The 25195-nt window shown below is 40.3% G+C and overlaps 1 protein-coding gene across 1 annotated transcript in view; it reads right to left on the bottom strand.

Moving 5' to 3' along the window:
- GRK3 (G protein-coupled receptor kinase 3) overlaps nucleotides 1–25195 on the bottom strand; it is a 113165-nt gene that overhangs the window by 35082 nt on the left and 52888 nt on the right. The window contains exons 3-5 of the mRNA XM_053469351.1: nucleotides 8651–8724; nucleotides 1888–1989; nucleotides 56–130 (exon numbers count right to left, since the gene is read on the bottom strand). Coding sequence (XP_053325326.1) covers nucleotides 56–130; nucleotides 1888–1989; nucleotides 8651–8724 — 251 coding nt within the window. The remainder of the gene's footprint in view (nucleotides 1–55; nucleotides 131–1887; nucleotides 1990–8650; nucleotides 8725–25195) is intronic.

The following is a 25195-nucleotide window of genomic DNA, read 5'->3' as shown; positions in this document are numbered from 1 at the left end:
ATAATACTGATGTAATATATAAGCATATAATGCTATAATGATTGACTTCTCTTACCTGAAATAGAGTAGGTGGCACTTGTTTCTTGGCAAGATGGGCTTGTACATGATCTACAGCTTGCTTGGAAAACGGCTTTGGGATTGAAGAAGAAAAACAAGTATAATATAACATCAGTCTACAACATAAAAAAACAGTATTTGATGATAAAAAACGCTAAATCCCTGAAATATAACAAATACCAAAGAGCTTAGGTTACACAACCTGTTCCAAGTTTACCTTTTCATTTAATATAAGGGTGTTGAACACAGAAGCTTGAAGGGAACAAGCAGACAGGATTTGCACCTTCAGGCCAAAAATGTATGAGACTACATTAAGAATTGTATTCACTTCTTACACATTGAGTTATACATTATACAGGACCAGCCCTTTTTAACTGGCGAGATCTGCCAGTGTTGGCCCTTCATAATGAATAGTGAATTGAGAGAGTTGGAACCACAACTCTCCTGCCACCTCTCTTAAGTGAATAAAGGATTAGTTCAATAATATAAATACATTTTACATTTTGTCATATTGTTCCTACATGAATAATGAAAAAATATCCAAATCCAAAACATTACTGATTATAAAGGCATCAAGGCCAATGTTATCTGTCAGGGTCAACAGAACACAAATCACACACTTATCCTTGACTGTATATCAGGTAACATTTTAGTAAAGTAGAATAGAAGGAAGGACTTAAAACGGCTTGAATTAACAGGGACAATCTCACCAGTCGATAGCTAATCATCTTTGTCGGTGGGTTTATAAAGAAAGCGAAAAAAGCACGGAGGGGGGCACTGCTGTAACAAGTGAGTGGCAATGCACAAGCCCGTAGCAACGTGATTAAATCCCAAGGGCGGACTGCAGAACGAAGAGCTGATTCCATCTGACCATTTATTATATGAAGCAATTTGATAGTGACAACACAATTTTGTAATACATTCCCTGGAGCGAGCATGTTCATGGTTTATAGCACACAAAGGGCAAAAGAGAAATACTCAAACGCTCATTGTGGCTGTGTCCAGCTTTAATTTATTTTGGGCCATTTGTGGCTAGTGAAAACGGCTGCAGAAAGCCTCGCACGTTGCAGACACTGCTGTCATGGTTCATTTTCATTTAGTCAGGAAGTGTACCGATTTGAGCCTCATTACACGGGCTAATACCTTTTTTTGACAATGTAATTACTAGTATTTTCTTCTAACTAAAATGTAACGGACTATTGCACCTCACTGGTCTTTTTGGTGTGACTAATTATTTCCATGTCTTAACCTTGCCTCCCGCAACCTTCTAGATTGTGTCTTCCAAGGACGGGCACCTTAAACATGCCAATCCTGTGACAGGCAGATAAAATGACTGCTCATTAACTGGTATGTTATTAATCGCTTTAACAATTAAGGATAATGATACTGAAATACACAGCAGATACAATGCAATACACAACCTTGTATGCATGTAGTACCAAAGAGGACTTCATTTATATAGTATGGTCCAAACAGTACATATTCAGTCTTGGCTCGGGCTCATATTAATTAATTGCAAGTAGTTGTCAATAATGTATCATATACTGTTTGCCAAATGCACCTGGGCATGAGGTACGCAACGTGGTAAGTCAGGGATGAGGCTCACATGAAAATTCTCCAGTTTTGTGATACCAATTAATTGAACGTTCCAGAGAAGTCTCAGACTTCAAACACCATTTGATGCCCAAATCGAAAAAAGAAAAAAAAAAAAAAAAGGGTTTTTCTTCCTGTTGCGGGGCTCACTTTCCACTTGGAAGTGCCTAGAGACCATAAACTTAAGCTTTAAGCAAATTTTGCCTGAGAGATGCAAGGATAAAAGAGAATACTTACATGAGAACAAGATAGTAGCTCTTTCATTATATATGTGTCATAAATCTGTCGACTCCTACAAAGTCTGTCTTCCTCAGAATCTAGCTTCTCGTATTCTTTTATCTGAAATAGAAGGGAGATGTGATGAGCATTGCTTGGAGACATCTTGTTTTAATTTTGCAAAATTAATTCACATGGAGAGAAAATTATGTAGTTTTACTCATAGGGCTGAAGCAAGTAAAGCTGGTCACAAAACGGCTATATAGAAATTTTATAGAGCGTGTTTAATACGCTGTTCTTGAAGGAAGCCATGACACTAGTTTTTTTTTGGTGGGGGGTTATAACTTACAAAGCTTTTGCAACGAGACCCTGAAAACAGAACAAACAAAAATCAGAAACTGAAAGTATCAGGAAAAAAGTCCATAATATAGTTAGCGGTCCAGTGAAAAGGCATAGGCGTAAATATTTTCTACATGGCATGAAGACGTCAATTGAAGCGAGCCCTTGTGCCGCGGAAGAAGGATCACGTTGGTTTAAAATTCCTCCTTTCGGCGGTTGGAATATACGCTGTGCAGATGCCAAGAGCTATTTCGAGGTTCCTGTGAGCAGATGTGAAGTCGGAGCGCTAATTTCCCTTTAATACTTGACTGTTTAATACACAGGCTAACTCAATGATTTTTAATTTACCTGCTGCATAAGCTCCATCATCATCTGCTTAGTAACGCTCATGAGCCTAGCAACCGCCATGTAAAACCCATGTCAAAATGCACGATGGCCGCGTGCAGACACAAACGCTTTGATTTTAGGCCAGACGTGTGCAAAGCTGGCTGTGGGAAACAGCAAAATTTATTGATGGCGGGAAAAGAATTGACAGAGTCGACCTACTAACTGTGGAAGACAAGCGTCTTATTGAAAATAAAAGAGACTGAGGAGTAACAGGGAGGGTCTCTATGCATATGATCGGGACTTCAAAGACCTGGTTTCCTCAGGTGCAGAATACATCATAGGTGTGATACCTTGTGATACGCGGTCACCCCATAACACAACATTGTGTACCATGTTTGCACTAGAGTTTCCATTGTAGAAACTGAAGAGATACCTGACTGCTTTTATTGCACCTTTTTACCTAAGATGTCAGTTTACGTACGCTCACTTCGAGAAAACGGACACATAAGCATGGCGCCAGCATGTCAGTTCATCTTTCCAACGCCCTTTGTGGTGGAAATGACGTGACGGCCGCAGTACATGCATCCATAAGTGGAAAAAAAGGTAGTGCTTTACGTCTACATTTTCGTTTTACATACATGCTCTGGACCGTTAATGCGCCGTATGCCTGTAAATCACCCTAATCTGATTTTTGCGTGGAGTTGTGTTGCAGCGATGAGACTGGTTGATGGCCTAATGCGTTATAGATTTATTATTTCCTTGTAATTGTATGTTATTATTTTGGATGTCAAATGAAATGAAGACACCAGTAAAGATGATCTAATAAATTTGAGGAGTGTGTTCTGGACACAGTGAGCAGTTATTACATTTTTTTTCTCTTACATGTTTGAGCTTTCTTTTTTTGTGGACAGTGTTTGCTTGAAAGGTCCTAAAATGTTGTGTTACACTGAATGTTTTTGTGTCCCGCAGTCCCTTTAATAGGTACAGAGACAATTAGAGTTCTTGAGTGCTTATGTTATACCATTTATTTTTATTTTTTATTCCAAAAAGTGTACCACCGATATATCACAGGTCGCACTGCTACATGTGACAGATCCTCTAACATCATATATAAGTAGCACAAAAGGGAAAGGCCATTGTAATTATTAGATAATACATGCAGATGTGGATATTTTCTGGAGATACGGACATCTGTATTACAGATCACCGCTAAGGGGAATGGATATGGCTGCATTAGCCTAAGTGAAAGAAGATGGACTGTGTTGTTGAAAAGACATTCCATCTGAGGATGAGACCTCTAAGGTTATGAAAGTTTAATGTGACTTTGCATCTTCTTGGCCCGATATAAGGCATCAATTGATTAAAAACTACATCAAACTACAAAGTGCCTGAATACCAAGTCAGATCTCGCTGTTGGTTATACATTGGCTCATATTAATTGAAACCGTAAAACACTGAAAGTAGGTCATCTATCACTCTTCGGCAGCTGATAATCGTGATGTCATTGTTTAAGATGGAGCTCACTTATATTTAGAGAAGCTAGAATTTGTCTTCCACTTCTTTAGAGTGGAACTTTTATCATATAAAAGTGTAAATATCATTTTATATATAAACTAGGGCTGCAACTAACGATTATTTTAATAATCGATTAATCGGCCGATTATTTTTTCGATTAATCGATTAATCGGATAAAAAAAACAATATGCAAATTTTTCGTTTATTTAAAAGAATTTAATGAACTGGATGTTAAAAAACAACTTAAAATTTACATTAACATTCTTATTTTGTTATGATGTAATAAAAAACAATATTTTCAAAGTACAAGAACCCAAACACAATATTTATGAAACAAAATAACCCCAAACATTCTGAAAAGAGGTGGACTATTACTGTTCAAGAAACTTTGCCCCAGCACTTTGCACTTTGCACCCAGCACTTTGCACCCAGCACTTTGCACCCAGCACTTTGCACCCAGCCCTGGCACTTTGCACCCAGCACTTTGCACCCAGCACTTTGCCCCAGCCCTGGCACTTTGCATCCAGCACTTTGCACCCAGCATTCAGCACTTTGCACCAGCACTTTGCACCCAGCCCTGGCACTTTGCACCCAGCACTTTGCACCCAGCCCTGGCACTTTGCACCCAGCACTGGCACTTTGCACCCAGCACTTTGCACTGTGCCCCTGCACCCAGTCTCTAACTCTGCCCTGCACCCAGCCCTGCCCCCACATTCTGCCCTGCCCCCACACTCACACTCTGCCCTGCACCCACTCTGCCCTGCACCCACACTCACACCCTGCCCTGCATCCCCACCCCCACTCTGCCCTGCACCCAGTCTCCCACTCTGCTCTGCACCCACACTCACACCCTGCATCCCCACCCCCACTCTGCCCTGCACCCAGTCTCCTGCCCTGCACCCCCCACCCCCACTCTGCCCTGCACCCCCACCCCCACTCTGCCCTGCACCCACACTCACGAACCGCTCTGTGCGAATGGAGCCACTCGCACAGAGCGGTTCGCTCTGTGCGAATGGAGCCACTCGCACAGAGCGAACCGCTCTGTGCGAATGGAGCCACTCGCACAGAGCGAACCGCTCTGTGCGAATGGAGCCACTCGCACAGAGCGAACCGCTCTGTGCGAATGGAGCCACTCGCACAGAGCGAACCGCTCTGTGCGAATGGAGCCACTCGCACAGAGCGAACCGCTCTGTGCGAGTGGAGCCACTCGCACAGAGCGAACCGCTCTGTGCGAGTGGAGCCACTCGCACAGAGCGAACCGCTCTGTGCGAATGGAGCCACTCGCACAGAGCGAACCGCTCTGTGCGAGTGGAGCCACTCGCACAGAGCGAACCGCTCTGTGCGAGTGGAGCCACTCGCACAGAGCGAACCGCTCTGTGCGAGTGGCTCCATTCGCACAGAGCGATTCGCTCTGTGCGAGTGGCTCTGTGCGATCCGTGCACATAGACATGAAGAATACTTACCTCCGGAACGCGTCACATCCGTCACGTAGCTAAAAGAAGGCGGAGACTGCAGAGCGTGTAGCAGAAGCGGGGAACGCTCGCGGAGGTAAGTAAAAGGAGCCGAGTGCTCCAACAACGAATTGATCACTCGATTAATCGATAACGGAAATCGTTATCGATGATTTCCGTTATCGATTATTATCGATTTTATCGATTCGTTGTTTCAGCTCTAATATAAACACAACACTAGCTAAACATTGTGGTTATATTCATTTTAAACCAGTTCATTTTTTTTTTAAATAGTTATTCTCAAGATTCAGTGGGCATTTTTTGGCTTATTCCTTTTTTAACAATAACATAAAAATATACAGACAAATGAGGAAGATGTCAGATGTGTGATGATAAAAATGATCTATGCTACTGAATAGTATACAAAAGCACAACCTTAACATTGCTTTTGGCTTTTTTATTTTTTAACGTATGATTTAAGCACCACCTAATTTCTCAGCAGCAGCTACAAGATGTCCACATCTTAAGGAGACGTCCATATCTTCCTTCTTAATGAGAGGAAATCCATAATCATCCAATGTCAATGGATACTGGCTTTTTTTTCTTTTCTTTTTTCTTACGTCAAGCGGGTCTCCTGCATATTTCTATATATCCACAATCAATACAAGTTGATTACCGCAGACAAGGCATGGAAGCTGCTGTGCAATTAGTACTGCCAAACAAGCCAAAGATTATGGTTTCACTCCTCATCTTGGCTGACGCTTTGTTGTGGCAGTTTTATTGCTACTGTTTGCTATAAAAACAATTTACTCAGGTCAGATGCTAATGAACCCATAATCCGTTTTCACTTTTCTACGTGGTGACTTCCAGCCTAAATATTGTTTAATAAACTGCTGCAGACACATTAGGGTGGATTAATCTGATTTCCCAAGGTTGAGAAGAATGCATGCTGACATATCGCATGGTCCAGATGTAGAGGTCATCTTCAAGACCTCAGAGCCAAAACAAGCTACTCAGACACTGGTTGCTCAGGGAATTACATAAAAAAAATTAAAGGTCAGTGGAAACAATTGGTATTCCCTCTCCTCCTTTTGCAAAGACAAACAAAAATATAATAATTAAAACAACATTTACTGTGACATAGCAAAGAATCTGAGTGGAATGTAACCCAAGGACATTCACACCATCTACTGATTTTACGTGTAGGCAATACAAAGTAGACTAAATGTTTTTGTACTATACTTAAAGTGGAATGGCTGATGACATGAAAGCCAAAATGAGGACGATGGCACTGGACAGAAAAGAAAATGGATGGATACCACGACACAACGGCACCTACAGGTGTATTCACTACATGCTCTATTTGAAGGCAAGTAGAGAGATTTTAATTCACTAGCTTCAAAGGGTGTTATCAAGGACCTACCATGACATTTTTTTCCTGCAAGAAGGGTCGTGTTGGCCTGGAGCAACGCTCAATTAAACCGGCGATATTAACATTTAAAAACGTACACATCCCAATATTCATCATGGAGCCCTGGCAGAAGGTTGGTTTCTATATAGATCATTCTTTATTCTGAGTTAAAAGCATACCTCTTCGTAAAATGTATCACTATTGTACAAATGAAACCTAAAAATATACGAAAAGCAACCTCCTTGAGCAATACAGCAATAAGAACGTTGTTACAATGTGCATAACATGTATGGAACTTATACAAACATCACAAATCATATGTCCATATGATAATATAGTATAGATGTGAACAAATCCCCTCCCCCACACCCACAGAAAGGCTTATAGCAACACGCTCTAACTAAACAAAACCGACCGCGTATCTGCATGCCGTTTCCTAAAGTTATATAATAATAGTGTAACGTTCCATCGCTGTTATACAGGTTATTGGTCTGACAGAAAAAGAATAAGCCATGTCTACAGATCTGCAAATAGATGTTATTATATAAGGGTAATTTAGCGTGCGCGCTCACAGAAGCAGGCACTCGTACAGAGACAATGCCGATAAAAGGATAGGTGCACAACGGCTCTGCGTATGCAGAAATAATTTCATTTCTATGCATTAACCCCACCACTGCCACTGCGGCCTATGAATATGCTGTTCCACTGTAGAAACACAGGTTGTGCTGGCAGCCACTGAGTTAATACAGCGATACAGGCATAGAAGTCGTTTCTCCATGGCAACACATTGCAGAAAATCAGATGCATTCAACCTGGCCGGGTTTACAGTGTACGGAACGGAAGGCGCCTTAACGCTGTAATCTCGCAAGTGCGAGGAAAGCCCTGTGTTCATGAGAGCTGTCTAGTAAGCAGAGGATTTCCTAAACAAGGGTCACTAAGTGGCCTACACTATTATTATATTCAAATAAAAAAAATACCATTACACCGGGACTCGACAAATTCCTTGCAAAAAACGCAGGATACATGGGCCGCCCCTTCTAAGACTACCACCATCCTTATGGCCTAGTACACGTCAGAAAGCCATCCTTCTCCTTGCAGATGCCCTGAAGAGCCTTTAAATGAGCAGTAATTAAGGAGAAGATTATTTTTCATTCTGATATTCTGATATACTTTTTCGGGCCTATTTTACTACATATGCAGTGGATGCGACTGAGTCTCAATTTCTACGGTTGTGGTCGTCTACTAATTCAACGTCTTGCTCTCTTTGGCTGGGGAAGTAGAAACATCTGTGTTATAGCACCACTTTAAATGTATGTTATAAAACTACAAAACAACGATAACATTCTGGTATGGTTCGTTCCAAGCTGCTCTGAAGAGTGTTCTGGGAAAATCCATTTCCAGTATAGCTTGCTATTATCTACTGCAAGAGATCCTTCTCAGAAACAGAACGTTGGATGATATATTATACCACAGGGACCAAAAACCCATAATTGTAGAAACATGGACACGTCATTGAAAACAAAAAAAGAGAAACAATGTAGTAGGGGGATTTTAATCCATTATTATGGTCTCCCTAACGTTCTGGAACAAGGCTTTCTTTCATTACTGTCATAGATGAATTTGCAGTCTCCAAATGACCAATAACTCATGTTCCACAAATGGCCTGGAAAACATGTAGCATGAAGTTATTTGGGAAAACCCATCTGCTTTCTGACTCAAAAAGCTACAGAAATTTGCTTACCTCTTCATAAAACTTTAACTGAGGAACACCTTCATCCATATCACTTGTGCAAAACTCTTTGAAAAGCAAGAAACCTGTAACAAAGAAGAAATTAGGTTACTATTGATAATCTAAAACCACAGGATAAGGCAAACTGTACAAATATAAAAGAGGCGTCCCGTGGCAATTTGTGTACTTTTGGAGTTATGCATATAGAAGCAGTAAATGGAACAGCCCAGTTTAGTGGACCAGGCCATTATTTAAAATGTATAACCCCCCATGGTGTCCGTGTAATACCATTTGCCAAAACATTAAAATACTCCCACAAATATTTTCATATCTCCTTTTGTTTTACAGCTTCCTGTCCCAAAGTGACCCACGATACAACGGCCGTGGCCCACGATACAACGGCCGTGGCCCACGATACAACGGCCGTGGCCTGAATTCAGGACTATAGGATGCTACGCACTCAGTGCAAGACATAATTTTGCACGTTGATCTGCGAGCTTCTACCTTCTGTACGGACAAACACCACCACAAACTAACATGGGATCTATGAAGAATAAGAACCATATGATTATCCTCACAATATAGAACATCTGGTGTGCCACATTTGCCAAGTTGTATGCAGATTTTCACATCGGTTTTGTGGCAACACACAGGTTCTCATTCTCGGGTTTCATTTACCAGCTTAGTTCTTAGAGAAGAACCAGTATAGTATATATTTGATCAATACAGATTTACCTTTTTTTCTAGACAGGAAGATACTGCTTGAGAGAGAAAGTCACACAATTATCACAATTACTTCTATTGTGATTGACATTTTAAATTAAAAAGGTCCTGAACTACTTCATGAACAAGCCTAGAATTTCTAAAATGACCTTTAAATCACTCACCTTTCCAAAATATCAATGACCGATCAAAGAAATTACAGAGACAATCAATGTAATTTGTTGAATTAGTCTAAACTGCTAAATCAAAATTCTACTTGAGGAGACATTCATTTTAAACCCCACTGTGCACATTGGTATGATATATATATATATTATATATATATATATATATATATATATATATACATACATATATATATACATACATATATACACACACACAGTCTTTTGAAAAAGAAAGCACACCCTCTGAGTTCTATGGTTTTGCATTTAAGGACATATAACAATCATTTGTTCCTAAAAATTAGGTAAATACAACCTCAGATAAACGGATGACATATTGCACTAGGGTGAACACATCGGCCATGTGTTCCAAGACATCATTTTAACGTATTGTTGAGCAGCCCAGATAAAGTGTTACCCTGCAATATATGGGATGTATAGCCTTATGAAAAGGATCAACTTAGTCAGCTATACTCCCCTATGCTGAAGGGCAGCGCTTTATCAGGGCTGGGCGGCTATATGTGAAAATTATTTGTGTCCTGGAAAACATATCTGATGTGGTCACCCTATATTACATCGTGTCACAATTTATTAAAAAAAAAAAAAAAGCCAAAATGGAGAAGGCATGCTTGAAAAACTAAGTACACCCTTAGTGCTTCCATATTAACTAAGATACTAAGTACATGTGGTTAATTGATCATCAAGTGTGACCATTTCTATTAAGCAGTTTGCTGGTTTGGAGCATTCAAGTGTGTGTTAACACAATGCCAAGCAGGAAAGACATCAGCACAGATCTAAGAGAAGCAATCGTTGCTGCCCATCAATCTGGGAAGAGGTATAAGAGCACTTCCAAACAAACAATGTAAAGTTCATCATTCTACAGTAAGAAAGATCGTTCAAAAGTGAGAAAAATCCAGGACAGTTGCCAATATTCCCAGCATATAAACAAAAGCACCTCATGCCAACTGTCAAGTGCATTGTTTTTACAGTCTCCTGTAGATGAGTATTTTGTACTGAACATGACATCAGACTGTATCATCATACTGGCCAGCATCTTCTGCCGCACAAACACCCATCAAACCCTACTCATTCCCATCAAGTTATGGTTTTTTCATTATTGTTCTGGAAAGTTGGCAATGCAAGTTCTCTAAATTTAGCACCAGTGGCAAGGGAGTTTCATTAGTGTTCAAGCTCCCATCTACTGATGTCCAAAGTACCAGATGTTTATCATTTTAAAAACCGTTCCAGCAAAAATGTGTGGTGTTTTTTGTAACAAAGTACATTTTACAATATGGGAATAAACGTTTTTCAGATCTTGTAAAGTGGAGGGCTGGAAACATGCCCACAGTGTGTCCAACACTTGAAAGCACTCATATGGATTCACTATACTCGAAGGAGTATGCAACTGAGCTAAAATTAAGAAACAAACTGCTGTGACTTCATACATAATTGTTACACAAGGACACATAAAGGATATAAATTAGTATGAAGGCTCTAAATGACTCCTCTTGATGTTGAGGACTTAATTTCTCGACCAAGCCACCTACAAAAGGGGTAGCGTACTCTGAAAATACCCCCCAAAACACTAATATATATATATATATATATATATATATATATATATATAGATAGAAAATTATAGGCTCTCAAATATCTGAAATGCCATACTCACAGCTGGAGAAAGCTGCCAGTGTTGGCCCTTCATAATGAATGGTGAAGTAAGGGAGTTTACTCTCCCGCAGAACGTCCATTCGTCAATCCATTCAAACAAAAAAAAAAGTTTGATATTGCTTACTCTGTCTCTCTAATCTCATCTACAAGATTGTACAATTACACTGTAGAGTGATGTTCATTATACAATGACGTGCTACGATTATTGGGCAACTTGACATCCTTACCATATGCCTAGAGATTTATTGTCTGGGTGTGTCTCTAGAACACTATTTTAATTGTAGAGCAAAGAGATGCAAGCCCCGCTCAAATCTTTATTAATGACACGTCTTGAAGACATATCAGAAGTAGATTTCCAAATAAAAGCATTTGACATCCTGAACTCAAATCCCATGACTCCCTGGATTCAGATTATGATTACATTGAATTTATACAGACCCGCCAAATTCAGGAGAGATTGGACTTGGCATCTGAAGCACAAAGAAATGCTTATCACAGGACAACAAGATAGGTCATACACTTTACAGGTATGCGAAAAAATATTTGTCTAATTTTCTGCATTGTTGTATATTTTGGCACTAAAGGTTATTAGATCAGGTATTAAACACCAGTATTAGATGAACATACTGTGTTGCTTTTATACTTATGCCACTTATATGTTAAAGAAACTGATGTAACACCCTATGCCCCTGTGTGGAAAAAGTAGTAGCCCACCTTAGACTCAAAACTTTGTTATGCCACTTTAAGCAGCAATAACTGCTTCCTGTAGTTGTTCTCCACAGAGCGGAGGATTTCTGGTCCACTCTTTCACACAGAGCTGCTACAACACTGTTCAGGTCCTGCTACATCTCAGTAGGGTTGAGGCTGAATAACCCCATATTTGTCTGTGGAATTCTCTGATACAAATCAGATTTCACTGTTCCTTCAAACGGAGCCCACAAAAATCCAATTGTCTCACAAAATGTTGTTCCAGAGGTGTCCAGGTTCATTGGGGCAGTGGTTTCCATGAATCCCGCGTTTGCCCAGTGATGGTAGAATCACTAATACTGAATTCAGCAGAGGCGATAGAGGCCAAAAAGAATCTACTAACACTCTGCTCTTTGGCAGGACAGATGGTCCTACGAAGATCCACCACCATTCCATGCTTTCTTTGGTTGGTCAGTGGTTCGGTGGAGCTTCAAAGCCTTAGTAATAGTGTAAACCTTTTCAGGCTGATATATGTGACATAATGTGGGTTTGGAACATTGTGCAGATAACATCAATATGATAGTAAGGATCAGCTTTAGATTTGCCCAAATTAAGCCCGATTCTTTATCAAGCACCTGATACTAATAATTCCTTTCATTGAGTTGACATTATTTAGGTCAGTGGGGACAATAAAATTAAACAAGCACCAATTTTAGACTTCCTCTGCCAGTGCAATCCACAAAATGGTATAACCCAAGCCATTTAATAAACATTCTTATGTAACTCAAGGAATTGGTGCTCAGGTTGCAATGTGGTTCAGGAAATATTTAGGATTAAGATTACATAAATACCGGGACCTACCCAAAAGTCCAACATCGGAATCTACATTGGTGCTTTCAAGGAATATATAGTTCATCATGATGTTAAGCATTCCCATAGGAGATCTGATAACATTCAAAGAAGAGAACTTTGCAATACTGAATATCAGTGCTGTGGTTATTACTAGGGAAGAGTAGCAAAAGAAGTTAACAAGTTACATGAAAATGTCATCTCCTCTTGTGTTTTATCCAGGAGAGAAACAAGAATCATAGTGAGTTATTACAGTTGTACTTGAAGAGGATTTGTAGGGAGTGACAAAGTGGTTGGAAGATATCCTGGAACATGTGGGCTTCCATTGGGAATCTGAAGCTGTGGGGGGAGAGTCTTCCAGATCTAGGCAGAAAACTATGTAAACAAGGAGAGCTCTACAGAGCATTCTCCCATACAGAACTCTTATCTAAGCGGCAACTACAACGTAACAAGAATTCAACAACTTTCCACTCAGACAAAAGCAAAATCAAGCCAATTCATACCGACGCACTAAGAGAACTTCTGGTGGGAAATGTGCAGATGGCAGGGTTGCTGCCCGTGAACCTCTATTACCATTCACATAGAATTTCTCCAACCGCTCAAAAACGGACGTGTCAGGAATAAACAAACCCAGTCATGCCGAGTGAATAAGACTTCTTTTTTGGACAAGATCAGAGAGCCTGCAGTCGAGAAGTCATTGCTTCACTGGGACTCTGTGTAGTGGCACTGGCTTTGATGAATGCATTCAAAGAAAACAGTCTGGCATTTTCTCAGCATTTGGCACTCAACCAAAGACAGAACAAAGATTGCTGTTGGTAGGAGGGCAGTGTAAACAAAGGAGGAGGAAACCAATGTCCAAAAAATTCTCAATTCTATCAATGCCATGCCAAATATCTCCACCGCTTTTTGATTCCCTTTAAACGAAGTATGAGTTATTCCAGGGGTAAAGTTTCTTGGCAGCATACTGGGAAGTATGATAATATTTTTATTGTTATGGCCAGTGTTTCACTCTTGCATCCTTGACAGGCATTGAAAGCACTATGTTTGGCAGTCACTAGTGCCTGGCAAGCGTCCTGCACAATTAGAGCATATACCTACACATCTTGCACCCTTGTCATGACTTAACGCAACAAAATCTGGATCCTGTGGAAGAGCCAAGCAGGTAATGTCGCTGATGGAATTGGAATCACAAAACACTCAATTCATATAGATTCCTGGAGCACTTAAACATTATTTCTACAAACAGAAATAATGTTAGAGATCTGTACCCAGTGCTGCATATATAATCAAATCATAATGCAGATGTTTCTGAGTTGCAACTCCCATCAAGCCAGCAACAAAAGGTTGAGCCTAATTAAGTCCCACAACACAACAGAGAAGGGCACTGTAGCAAAGAAAAAGCAGGAGCTGACAATTTCCAAGCTTTCAGCTCTTGGCTACATAAAAGCCTCTCAAACCAGCCCAGTACTGGTGATGCAAAATGATTTCCAGGTAGATATGAAAAGGCGAGAGAGGATTGCAGGCTCTTCACAAAAACATCATTCAATATTTAGTTGGAATTACCATATAGCACCGTTCTTGCCGTGAGCAGATTGGTATGAGATGGCTCAGGCTTACTGATTTACTACAAAGTGCCTGACACGGTCTAATACAAATTGCACAGATAGGAGCAGCAGCATTTACAATTCTAATGAAGCTGCTCGGTTACAATGACAAGGGGTCTGCCAGCGAGAACCTTCATATAAATCACGGTTAGGTGGAGTCATTTGGTGTTTATTCCCTGCCTTCCAATATATATATATATATATATAGAACACAAAATTCCTCTTGTTTCTGTTGTCTCAAAAAGCAAAGAGCAAGAAGATAAAACATAAGGTTCAATTAAACTACAAATGCAGCATTAGCACTGCCCATACAATACAGCTTCATGGAGGGATTCATCAGAATCTCCCCACACATTTGTCCTCTTTCTCCACCCCCAGCACATTGGCTTGCGCGAGTTCTAGAAGATTCCGAGGGGGTGCATACACAGAATGTGCTCCCTTTGACATCGATTTCCTAATGGATCTGGTGCCAAATTTGAACTGTAGAGTTGATGGTACGCTACGGCTCTGGAGCAGCTTCTCCTAAAGGTAAAGGAATCACAAAGTACATCAAAATACTATTTTTTTGTTAGTGAGGCTGTATAGGACATTAGATTGTCTTTTTAAAATCGGACTGTGTGTGTGAAGTTACTCCATTACACATTATGCAGGGCAAGCTCAGCCCTTCTTACTGGAGAAACCTGCCCGTGCTGGCCTTCATAACGAATACTGAAGTGAGAGACTTTAACGATTTTGCCAACTCTATCTTTAGTGAATAACCCCCCCCCCAAAAAAAAAAAAAAAATGAGCTGAAGGCAGAAAAAAAAAATCCAGTGAAGCAACTCCAGACAGAACTGATTACATTAGCAAAACCATATGGACTGATGTCTCATCATCCAGAACAAATGTGTACAAAGCTACGGTCAAAAATGCTCTAGGGACAACTATTTTTTATTTGTTTTTTTTAAGATCACCAACGTAAGGTTATATAACTGATCTGAATTTATAGCAGAAGCAAGGCAATTATAAATAGAACGGGGGAGTCCATGAGTAATGTGCCCATATGTAGAATCTGCATGGGGAAAGAGTCAAAGGGAAGAACTGTATGCGATATTTACAGTAAGCAAAAACAGCAGCACAGAGGAAGTCCTATATTTAATTAGTAGAACAAGTAAAAATTCAAACATTTAGGAGAACAATGAAACCGCCTCTGCTTCAAAACAATGTTAATTGTAATTAAAACGCATCACTGCGTAATATCAGTGCCCATGTTACATACAGCTCCGTCTAATGCAAGGGTCGGATTTTTTAATCGGCTTTGGCTTTTCATATATTTAAAAAGTTTCAGTCATATCCCCCCTCTACTTTCTGTCTTTGTGGCCCTCATATGCCCAGAAGCTTTGTGTGTACCCACTAGCACTCGCATTATCCAATACCTGAGCCGTTTGGAGAGAATGTACTGCTTGAATCCCGACCTGCCTTTACACTTCATTAGAGATTCATCTATACATACTCCTCTCCTCAGGGTATACACTTCAGCAAATTTAGTAGGGTAATAAGGGGCAAATGTTTACCATACTGGTGTCATCTTTGAGAAGGCTCTAGGTGTTGTCGCTAATGTGTAAAAAGCGAAGGTATTTGGTAAAGCTGGAGGTTGAAAACACGGAGTCTGCGCTTTTTAATAATTCCCATTATCAGTGCCCAGATTTTATTTTAATAAACACACTAGTGAGTTTCCATCCCTCTTTCCTTGCCATATAGGTTGTGGCATTGGTGGCAGTTTGTTGGGCAGCGCAGAGGTTAGTCTGGGATGATACTTCCTTCCAGATGTCATCAGCCATGAACAATGCCATAAACTGACATGGGCTAAAATCTAAGACATTCTGAGAAATGCTGGAGTGAAAAGTGAAAGGGGGGGGGAACATCTGGCAAACACTCTACAGAAGGGTCATGATCAATATGGTTCCTCTTAATCGGGGGGTCCAGCATCATCAGAGCTGCTAAACTGACCCATGACGCCACCCAGCATATTTTTTTAATGCTTTAACTTGGGATCTGCAACATGGCTGGCCTACATACACGCTATTATCCAAGTCAGTTTAAGATTCCGTCCCCTGTTGAAAGTCACGAGGGTATCCATGTAGATCTGGATGACACGTCCTATTTGCTGAGCTTCTGACATATGCCATAGACCATCTGTCTTCTGAATGTCCCAAAAAGGTAAATATTTGACATGTCAATGAACATATCTGTTGCACTCTTTACATGCTGACATCTTTCATGTAAATTCTCAACAATATCTTGCGGGGGGAAAAAAGCCAGAATACGCATTTGCTTACACATTTTAATTAAGAAAAAAACACACACCAGTGTGCTTACACGACACGTAATTTTAATAGAAAATTACGTTTTTGTTTTTACTGCTATTTCAATAGGGAATATCACAATCCCCCAGAAAACGAGGGGGAGGTGAGGATTTGCCTGACCTGGGGGTTCCCTGTATTACAGGCAGCTCAAATTATGTACCCACGGCTTAAGAGGTGAATATGCCAGCCTTAAATACACAGCGGGGTTAAGGGTTAAAACCAACGCGTACCTTTTACAACTCCCTCCTGTACCTATATACCGTACTCTGTCCAAAGTACTATCGTGAACAATGCCAACGACCGCCGTGGTTAGGGTCATTTCAAACAATTTCTTTATTTTCCTCCACAGCAAATTGTAATGTAGACCAAGCAGGACAAGTAGGGGGTCACGGTTTTATCAACTTTGTGGTTAAGTCACACATCAGACTAATGTCAATTTAACTCCTCCGGCCCCAGAGAGATCTGTATGTCGATATAAGCTTGGTAAGGGGAGAGCATAAAGGCGGTTATAATTATATACTATATAAAACTAAAATAGTTTAAAAATAAAAAATCCTACTGTACTTCACAGATGACGTCTGGAGTAACCGCATTTCAGGAGGCTGGGTAAACAAATTCCAGTAACAGAAAGGTTTCAAAAGAGTAAATGTAAAGAAAAATGTGTTTTTATTTTTATTATTTTTTTTATAATACTGTTAACTATTGATTAAGTCTTTCAACAAAAAAAAAAAGGAGAGCAAAAGTATTATTCCAGAAAAATGAATACTAGTTAAAAAGCATGATACAGAAGCCTCTTAATAGGTTATATAACAGGGAAAGTAAGGTTAACAAAAGGCAGAGGTCTATTACCACTGAGAAGGGACACGACAACGATGCAGGCAGAACTTTGCAATGTTGGGTTTTAATGAAGGACATGAATTTTTGTCGTTTATCTTTTAGAGGGATCTGAAAGTGTTCATTCTAATTGCCGGTCGAGGCTAGGCACCATGACATGGAGATGCTGCTGAGAAAATCCCTGATATCCATACAAGGATGAGGTCGGAGAGCCACACCGAGATAAAAGACACTTTTTTTTTTTATCCCTGACAGTTGACTTTAACCAAAAGCAGGTTCCTGCCTAGAAAACTGCACTGAATATCTTAACACCGGAGGAAAAAAAAAACAAGAGAGTGACGTCAAGCATGCATTTTGAGGATAACAGCTTTATGTTCAAAGCTCTGCATTCTAGATCCCATCTGCCACATTTCACACAAACGCACATCTCCTCCTTACACCCCCACCCTCCTCACCGCCTAAGGAGCGGGATTTCTCAGAAGTTATATTTAACTGTTACAATCCATGCAACCATCGGTTTTCACCTTTGGAATGTTTACTTAACATATATGTGTGCATTAAATTAACGCCTGTAACTCCTGCATCACAGTTCTATGAAACAAAAAAAATCATTAAAACCGTAAGCGGTGTTCATTCCTTTTAAATGAATGGGTATAGTACAATTTAATAATATGTTCTTCAAAAGGATTTCAGCTCACAGCAACTTCAGCAGAGAAGAGCGCATGACGATTCAAAGCTCCTCTTCACCGGTTGAGCAGGATGATGGTAAGTTACTATTATATACATACTTCAGGTCCGTGCAATTCAACCACATCTAAAACGAGCGACATAAAACCTGCCCTTTCTTGTATCTCTGTTGCACTCTTCAAGAACGATCTGGGAAATGACTAAGATTTGCACTAAACGTGCAAGTTTGCATTGTGTGCTCAGCTTCTGAGCTGCCCTACCGAAGGACTGAAGCTCATTTTCAGGAGTAGCTTTAAGGTCCAGTTGGCCATCATATAAATCGTTATTACAATATGCTAGTATTAACTGAAACAGTAACAAAAGCTATATCCGTAGCATGAGACTTAATGATCTTTTAATGAACTATGACGCCACGGTCATAACAAACCCCTTAAACCTATAGCTGCAAATGGCGGTGCCTAAAGGTTTTAGGGCCTGGTCGAATCCACTTTGTATGGCCTACATTGCATTTTGCTGCATGCAAACAGGTGCACGTGTTACCATTAAAATAAATAAAAATGAGATCACAATGAGCAGGTATTCCAGCTGAATGCACTTAGCAGTGCTATAGCGCATGTACTTAAGTATATTTCCTGTTCCAGTACAGGCAGCCAGGGGGAGGGATAAAATGAGGCAGATGTTTGTTTGTTACTGCCCACCCGCTAAAAAATAGGAATGCACTGGTTAGCATATACTAAAATCCAATGGTACAAATGTATCATACAGCGGGCAAGCGATTGGCCCTGTATGTAACAAAGTATTTATCGTGACTGTTGACAGGGCGTTATAGTACAATTATTACAGTAAAGGGGAAAAGGACATTCCCGTTTCAGTGCTGAGCAGCTGCACGTCTGCTGATAATTTTATTTACTCTACGCTCAGACTTCTCTCTCTCCCCGTGCACACTGAAGAAAGCCAATTATTTGGGCTTGGCGTTCCTGAAAAAAAAAAAAAAAAAAAAAAAGCTTTGTCTGTTTTTCTCCTATTTGATCTCTAACTTCAAGGTTTTCAGAGAAGGTCGCTCTAATCATGGGAGAAAGAATAGGGTTTATTTTATCAGTCAGACAAAGACGGCAGCTACTGCATGCAGTTTGCGGCTCGGAAAAGATGACCGTTATCGACCGAAGGCAAATCCTTTTAAGGAGGATATAAAAGATGTAACAGATTTTGAAGTATTACACAGGCATCACATTAACCAACTGAAACCCTTTGATTACTGGTTTCGCTGGTAATGATAGCGATATCTAATCCTCCTCCTCCGAGAAAAAAATCAAGTCAATTGGTGAGTGACCTTAACTGTGTCGTAATATAAAGAATATTGATTACAATGTTTGAGAAGGGCTTTGATTAATGTTACCAGAGAGTGGCTGCACATGGGTCAAAAGAGAATCCAGACCTGAATCACATAAGCACATTTATACTAACCTGCATTATAATAAATGATAATAATAGAAACAAGTCCCAAAATTACTAAGAAAAATGTCTTACAGGAAACAGTAAGATGTATTTAAAACTACAACTTTCTGCACGATGATGTCATAGGCCAATTTCGCCCACAGATGGAACAGGCAAAGTCAGGTATGTTGACACTAGACCTCATTCGCCCATCAAGCAATGGAATCGCATGACATTCCCAGGCCCCTTGAGGTCAAAGGTCTGCTTATCAAACCTGTGCGTTTCTAACATTGTTACGCAGAAAAGGGATATTTAAAGTCTGCTTTGAAGGACATGCTTTGGGAGTTTTCATAAGCCACAGTAAGCCTCATCAATATATATATCCAACACGTCAAATATCATATTCACGGATGTTGCCGTCATTCCAAGATCACCATTATTAAGCTCATTGCCCACCACAGTACTGTAAGATGAGCAAGCACCAGACAGTACAAAACCGTAATAATACACGTTAATGTCCGATTCGACAAGTGCATTCCACAAATCCAGATGTGCAGATGTCTAAACCTATATATCTATATATATGTTTACACAGACTTCCAAAAATAAATACGACGTTCCACCGCCTTATGACCAAGCAATGGCTGCTCTTGATGCTTATTAACCCGGGTTTCAGTGCATGGCTCACTCCAGTGAAAGAAGTTAATCCGATGAGGGAAATGTGACCTTATTAAAGGCAGAACAAATGTCAGGCGCTAGGTAGCCGCAGCCGCCGAGTACATCTCCAACCAGACAATTACTCGCAGACTTGTTTAAGAAAGGGCTAACAAATAATTGCTGCTGCTGTTCAAGAAGAGACTAACGTCATATGAAGATGATACTTTATGTTCTATTCTACAGAATTAACTGGGAAAGGAGCACATGCTCCGATTTACATACAGAAAAATATGCATTAGAGACCATGAAAAAAACTCCAACATGCAACAAAAAAAATAAAAATAGCATTTGGAGGACTAGACTGTCCCATTAATGGTTTGTAAGGAGATGTGCTTTTCTGACTGGTCTTTTGTAGATTCTCATGTCAAACCTACACAATTCAACTATAAAATTCTTCCGAAAAATGCAGTGTTATTAAGAAATGTTTAAGGGGTAGCAGAAGCATTATTAAACACTCATTTACAGACACCAGACAAGTCAGAAGGCTTGTTTTTTCCCTTAGAAATCTCATGGTGCTACCACAACCACAAGGGGTTCTGGGTAGGCGCATGCAAATAAGGTCAACAGAAACATTTATTAACAGTGCAAATGATCATATTGATAAAATTCTCAGTATTTAGCACAGGGTAAGACTCCAGAAGCAGGAGGGCTGTTCTAGCCAACCACCTTTAAGGGTCATGTTATCGTTTGCCAAGGAACTCTAAATTTATCTCATTTTGTAATGTAGCTTTATTTACACATGTTGAGGGGGTGCAGCTCTTCTGTGCTTTAACAATGGATTTCTGGAAATTCAAGAATACGGCCACTTATAAACACATCCTGAATGATTTATCCTCCCTTCCTCGCCCGTAATGCTCAAATGGGTGATGCCAGAACAATGCAGATCTACAGTTGCCTCTCTCTCTCCCCCATGTGACGGCTAGAACTGGAAGCCGGATCTTTGAAATTCTGCTCACACACAAACAAGGCATGTCAGCTGAATAGCAAATGTGTTTTCATGTCTAGTGCAGATGGGCTGCCAATAAATTGTAAAAGGCAGAGACTATTCGTATTATCCTAGACCCAGATTCCTTGCATATTTCGCGATTTCCATCCTGTGGAGAGGCACTTAAAGTACATTGAAAGCTAAAAATAAGTTATATAATACAGCCCAGGCACATCGCCTCCCTCCTCTGCTTGCTCCTGGCCATCTAGGTCTACAGGACATTTGATTTAGAGAATAGTAATTATCAATGCATCTACACTAGGAGATAGACAAGTCAACCTGTTTAACGTGTTGCTTCTAGATCGGAACTTGGTGGGCGACCACATGCAGAAGATATGGGGCAAATATTATATAGCAGATAAATGCTTGCCACCTATCCGAACTGGGATAATAGTCTGAGATAGGGTTAATAGTAAAAGTACGGAAATTATAGCACATCAATGATTACGGACAAACACAATACAAAATTAATAGGGTTTGGACAAAATGAATGTCACTTTCAAAGAGGAACATGATATATACGACTACGAAGCTTCTCAAGGTCTTCGCGGACGGATTGTTACTGTAGAGATTGTAGAGATCCGCAGAACAAGCTGGCGCTCTTTACATTAAGAACACGTTAATGTCCTTGCTTGGAGAAAACCTAGCAGCTTTGTGCTGTACAAACAGACTAGAACAGGGCTTTGGGTTAAAATACACTGGGCTGTACAATGGAAGCAAATTGTGGGGGAAAAAATCAATTTTTACTCTGTTTAACCATATCAACGCTGGAATGTACCACCCTTTTTTATCCCAGAAGCACATTAGCTAGCAGGACACACACAGGAATTATAGTTTATCCAATACATTTTTCTTAACTGCCTCCAATGTGTGGGTTTCATTTAACTGCAACTGCTATAAAGAAATCTCATGTGAGATGATGGTAAAAGCCAAATTATTCAATTATCAGTGAAACAAGCCATTCTTCCCTGTCCCGTTGCTAAACATTTATTGTTTTATCTAGAACCATTGTTTATTTTATGGACGCTGCTTCTGGTCTTCTAGTTATGTATGTGCAGCGCTGTGTATACCAACAGGCACTGGGTCTGTACCCAATGTATTTTCCCCTAGTGGCAGAGACCTATTTGTGTTATTAGGGAACTACTGTCACATTCTAACCTAGAAGGTGTGGGATGTTAGGGAGAGGTCCGCTTTGTATAGGCAAAGTGAAGTTTGGTGCACTCGTTTTTCGTATTGTTATATCCTGCCTCCCAGGTTTTGCCGTTTATAGAAAAGCGATGATTTTGTTAATAATAAGCCAATACCCCCAACATTTCACCTGGTTAAACGGGCATTGTTGGACATGTGGCTCCAACAATGCCAAAGAGCCCACCCTGGCACTCAGCCTCACAGCAGCGGCCATATAGTCGCTGCAGCAGCAAATACCTCTTAATTTACGTCGCTATAGCAACCAATGGAACCGTCCTAGCATTTGGGTACCTGATAGATTAATATAGTGTTAATACTACCATTAAAACTTTTCACCATAATCTCATTTGATTGTCGCACCCAAATGAGAAGTGTATGGGGGATTCAGTCACAGACCAAGAGCATTACAAGGGTAGCCAGCGAACAGCTAAAGAACTATAACTTCTATGAGTCTATGGCTACCCTGATTACAACAAAAGGGGACATCATATTTTGTCTAGCTTCTTCTCTCCCATGGCTTGCCAAACAAAAGTAACAATGCAGAGTACAATAATAGAAGCACATTCTGATGTATACCCAAAACGACATGCATCCTATTAGCTAGTGCAAAGAGACATACTAGATCTGGAGAAGACTACAGAATAACTTGTCAGGCATATCCAACAGGTAATACTTCCATGTTTTTCTTATTTAACCAAGTAGACTGGGTCAGCACATTGCAAACATATACACACTAATATGACCTTGGAGGTATGTATTTAGCATGTTAATATCAGAGACTGTATGCCATATCCAATAGATTCCAGTAAGTATGAGAAACGGATTTATTATTATTCCCACTGGCCACAGGATTTAAATAAATACCCCTCGGCTGTAATTAGTATGTGGCTAGCAGTTCATCTGAAGGCAGGTAAAAGTGTTGCTACCACCCAAAAGGAAAAGGTTATAGGAAGAGAATGTAACTCTGCTGTAAAGCGGTAGATGTTGAACAGCAGGGACATGCTATTTGTTGCCATGGTGACTGCATTACTTGTAGCACTCCACGACTAGATCCACTCTAATGTATCCTGCTTTTGTCGTAATGATATATATGTTTACATCGGCAATTTTGACCTGGGTTAACACCGCAGTAATTCTCTGTGAGCTGCACCCACCCAATAATTATCAACTCATGTGAGCAGGTTATATGCAGTGTTGCTTAAGTGCTTCGAAAACATCCCATTATTGAAAACATAATTAAAGCAGTTCTTTGGTTTTGAGCTGCTCAGTGGGTAATGTGCTCTTAGAGAAGGATTAACAGTCTGAGAGATTTCTTGCCAATACAAACTCTCAGAGAAATGGACAAATGGCAACTTCAGCTTTTACGCCCCGACATGAGATGCTGTAAAGAAAATACATAAGCCCCTTTCTGCATATGAGGCATGCCATACAGGGAGGAATTGGGGTCACCCCTCCCGAATCATACAAATACATGAAAAGCTGCTCTGTTGGTGGGTCTATTACCTGTTTAATTCCCATCTTAACGGAGTGATTGGCTCACTATAAGCCCCCAGGAACGACAGAGACAGACTGTGAAATATACAGATCAAAAGCAACATTCACATTTTACATATGGGTCACTGCCACCTGTAAATTCGTCTTAATTTCAGCAGCCTTGCTGGGCGAGCTGAAATACAGCTGAATGGAGGAATGATTACAAACATCACAGAGAAGAAAATAATTTCTGGTTGAGATGTTGTTAAAATGTAACAAACACACGAGCGTGTTCAGAATTGTTTCCACTCACCGGGACAGATTACTAATGGCCAACATCCAAATCATTTCACTTCTGAAAAGAACACTTTCACTGTATCTGTGTCACGATGAACAGATGAATGTACTGTCCATGCCCCTTATAAACGGCTCACGTTCATATTTAAGAATAGCATTTCAATTTATCTTTTATGTTATTAATGTGTCTAACACATGGCTGAAGGGGCTGCTGTTCCGGGACCAGCCTTGCTGTAGGGCCCACAGCAGCTTCTCCTCTCGCCTTCATCTTCTGGACGTGGAGATCTGGTGTTTGCACAGACCTCAACCTCTATGGCAATGTATCATCTGTGATGAAGGGGTTTTTTGCGCAGCTAAAGATGGCCAGGGGGCTTTAAGGGATCCTTGTGTCCTCCTATTGTAAGATTACAGTTGATTTAACAATAAAGACTAGTATATAAACAATACAGACTAGTAAAGACACACAATGCTTGGTTCTTCTCTTGTAGCCTGTTACATCCCAAGCTGCGTGCCAGCCACCCTTTAAAACCAGGCTGCTGCTGGATTCAAAACATATGCAATCACATTCGGACTACTTTGCCAGATCTGCAAGCGAGTTCTTGAATATTTTGTATAAATTTGCATGTTTTCCTGTATATGTACCAAATATGTATTTTGGGGAGATTGTTTCTTTTTTGGCCAAATGTTGGTATTTACCTTTTGAATTATACGGTCATTTGTCCTGATCCGCTCCCCCTCTTATTTCACCTGTCTCTTCTCTTGTAGAGTTTGTTACATCCCAAGATGTTTGCCACCTTCTGAAACCAAGACTAACCCACCTGTCCACCCCTCTGTTCATTGTATTTATACATCCTCTTCTGCATCCTGAAACCACTTACTGCTACAGGAGCGATAGTACC

This window comes from Spea bombifrons, chromosome 1 (genome assembly GCF_027358695.1).
Source record: "Spea bombifrons isolate aSpeBom1 chromosome 1, aSpeBom1.2.pri, whole genome shotgun sequence".
Classification (NCBI taxonomy): domain Eukaryota; kingdom Metazoa; phylum Chordata; class Amphibia; order Anura; family Pelobatidae; genus Spea; species Spea bombifrons.
The sequence above is the reverse complement of the archived record's forward strand: the minus strand, read 5'-3'. Positions and strand labels throughout refer to the sequence as shown.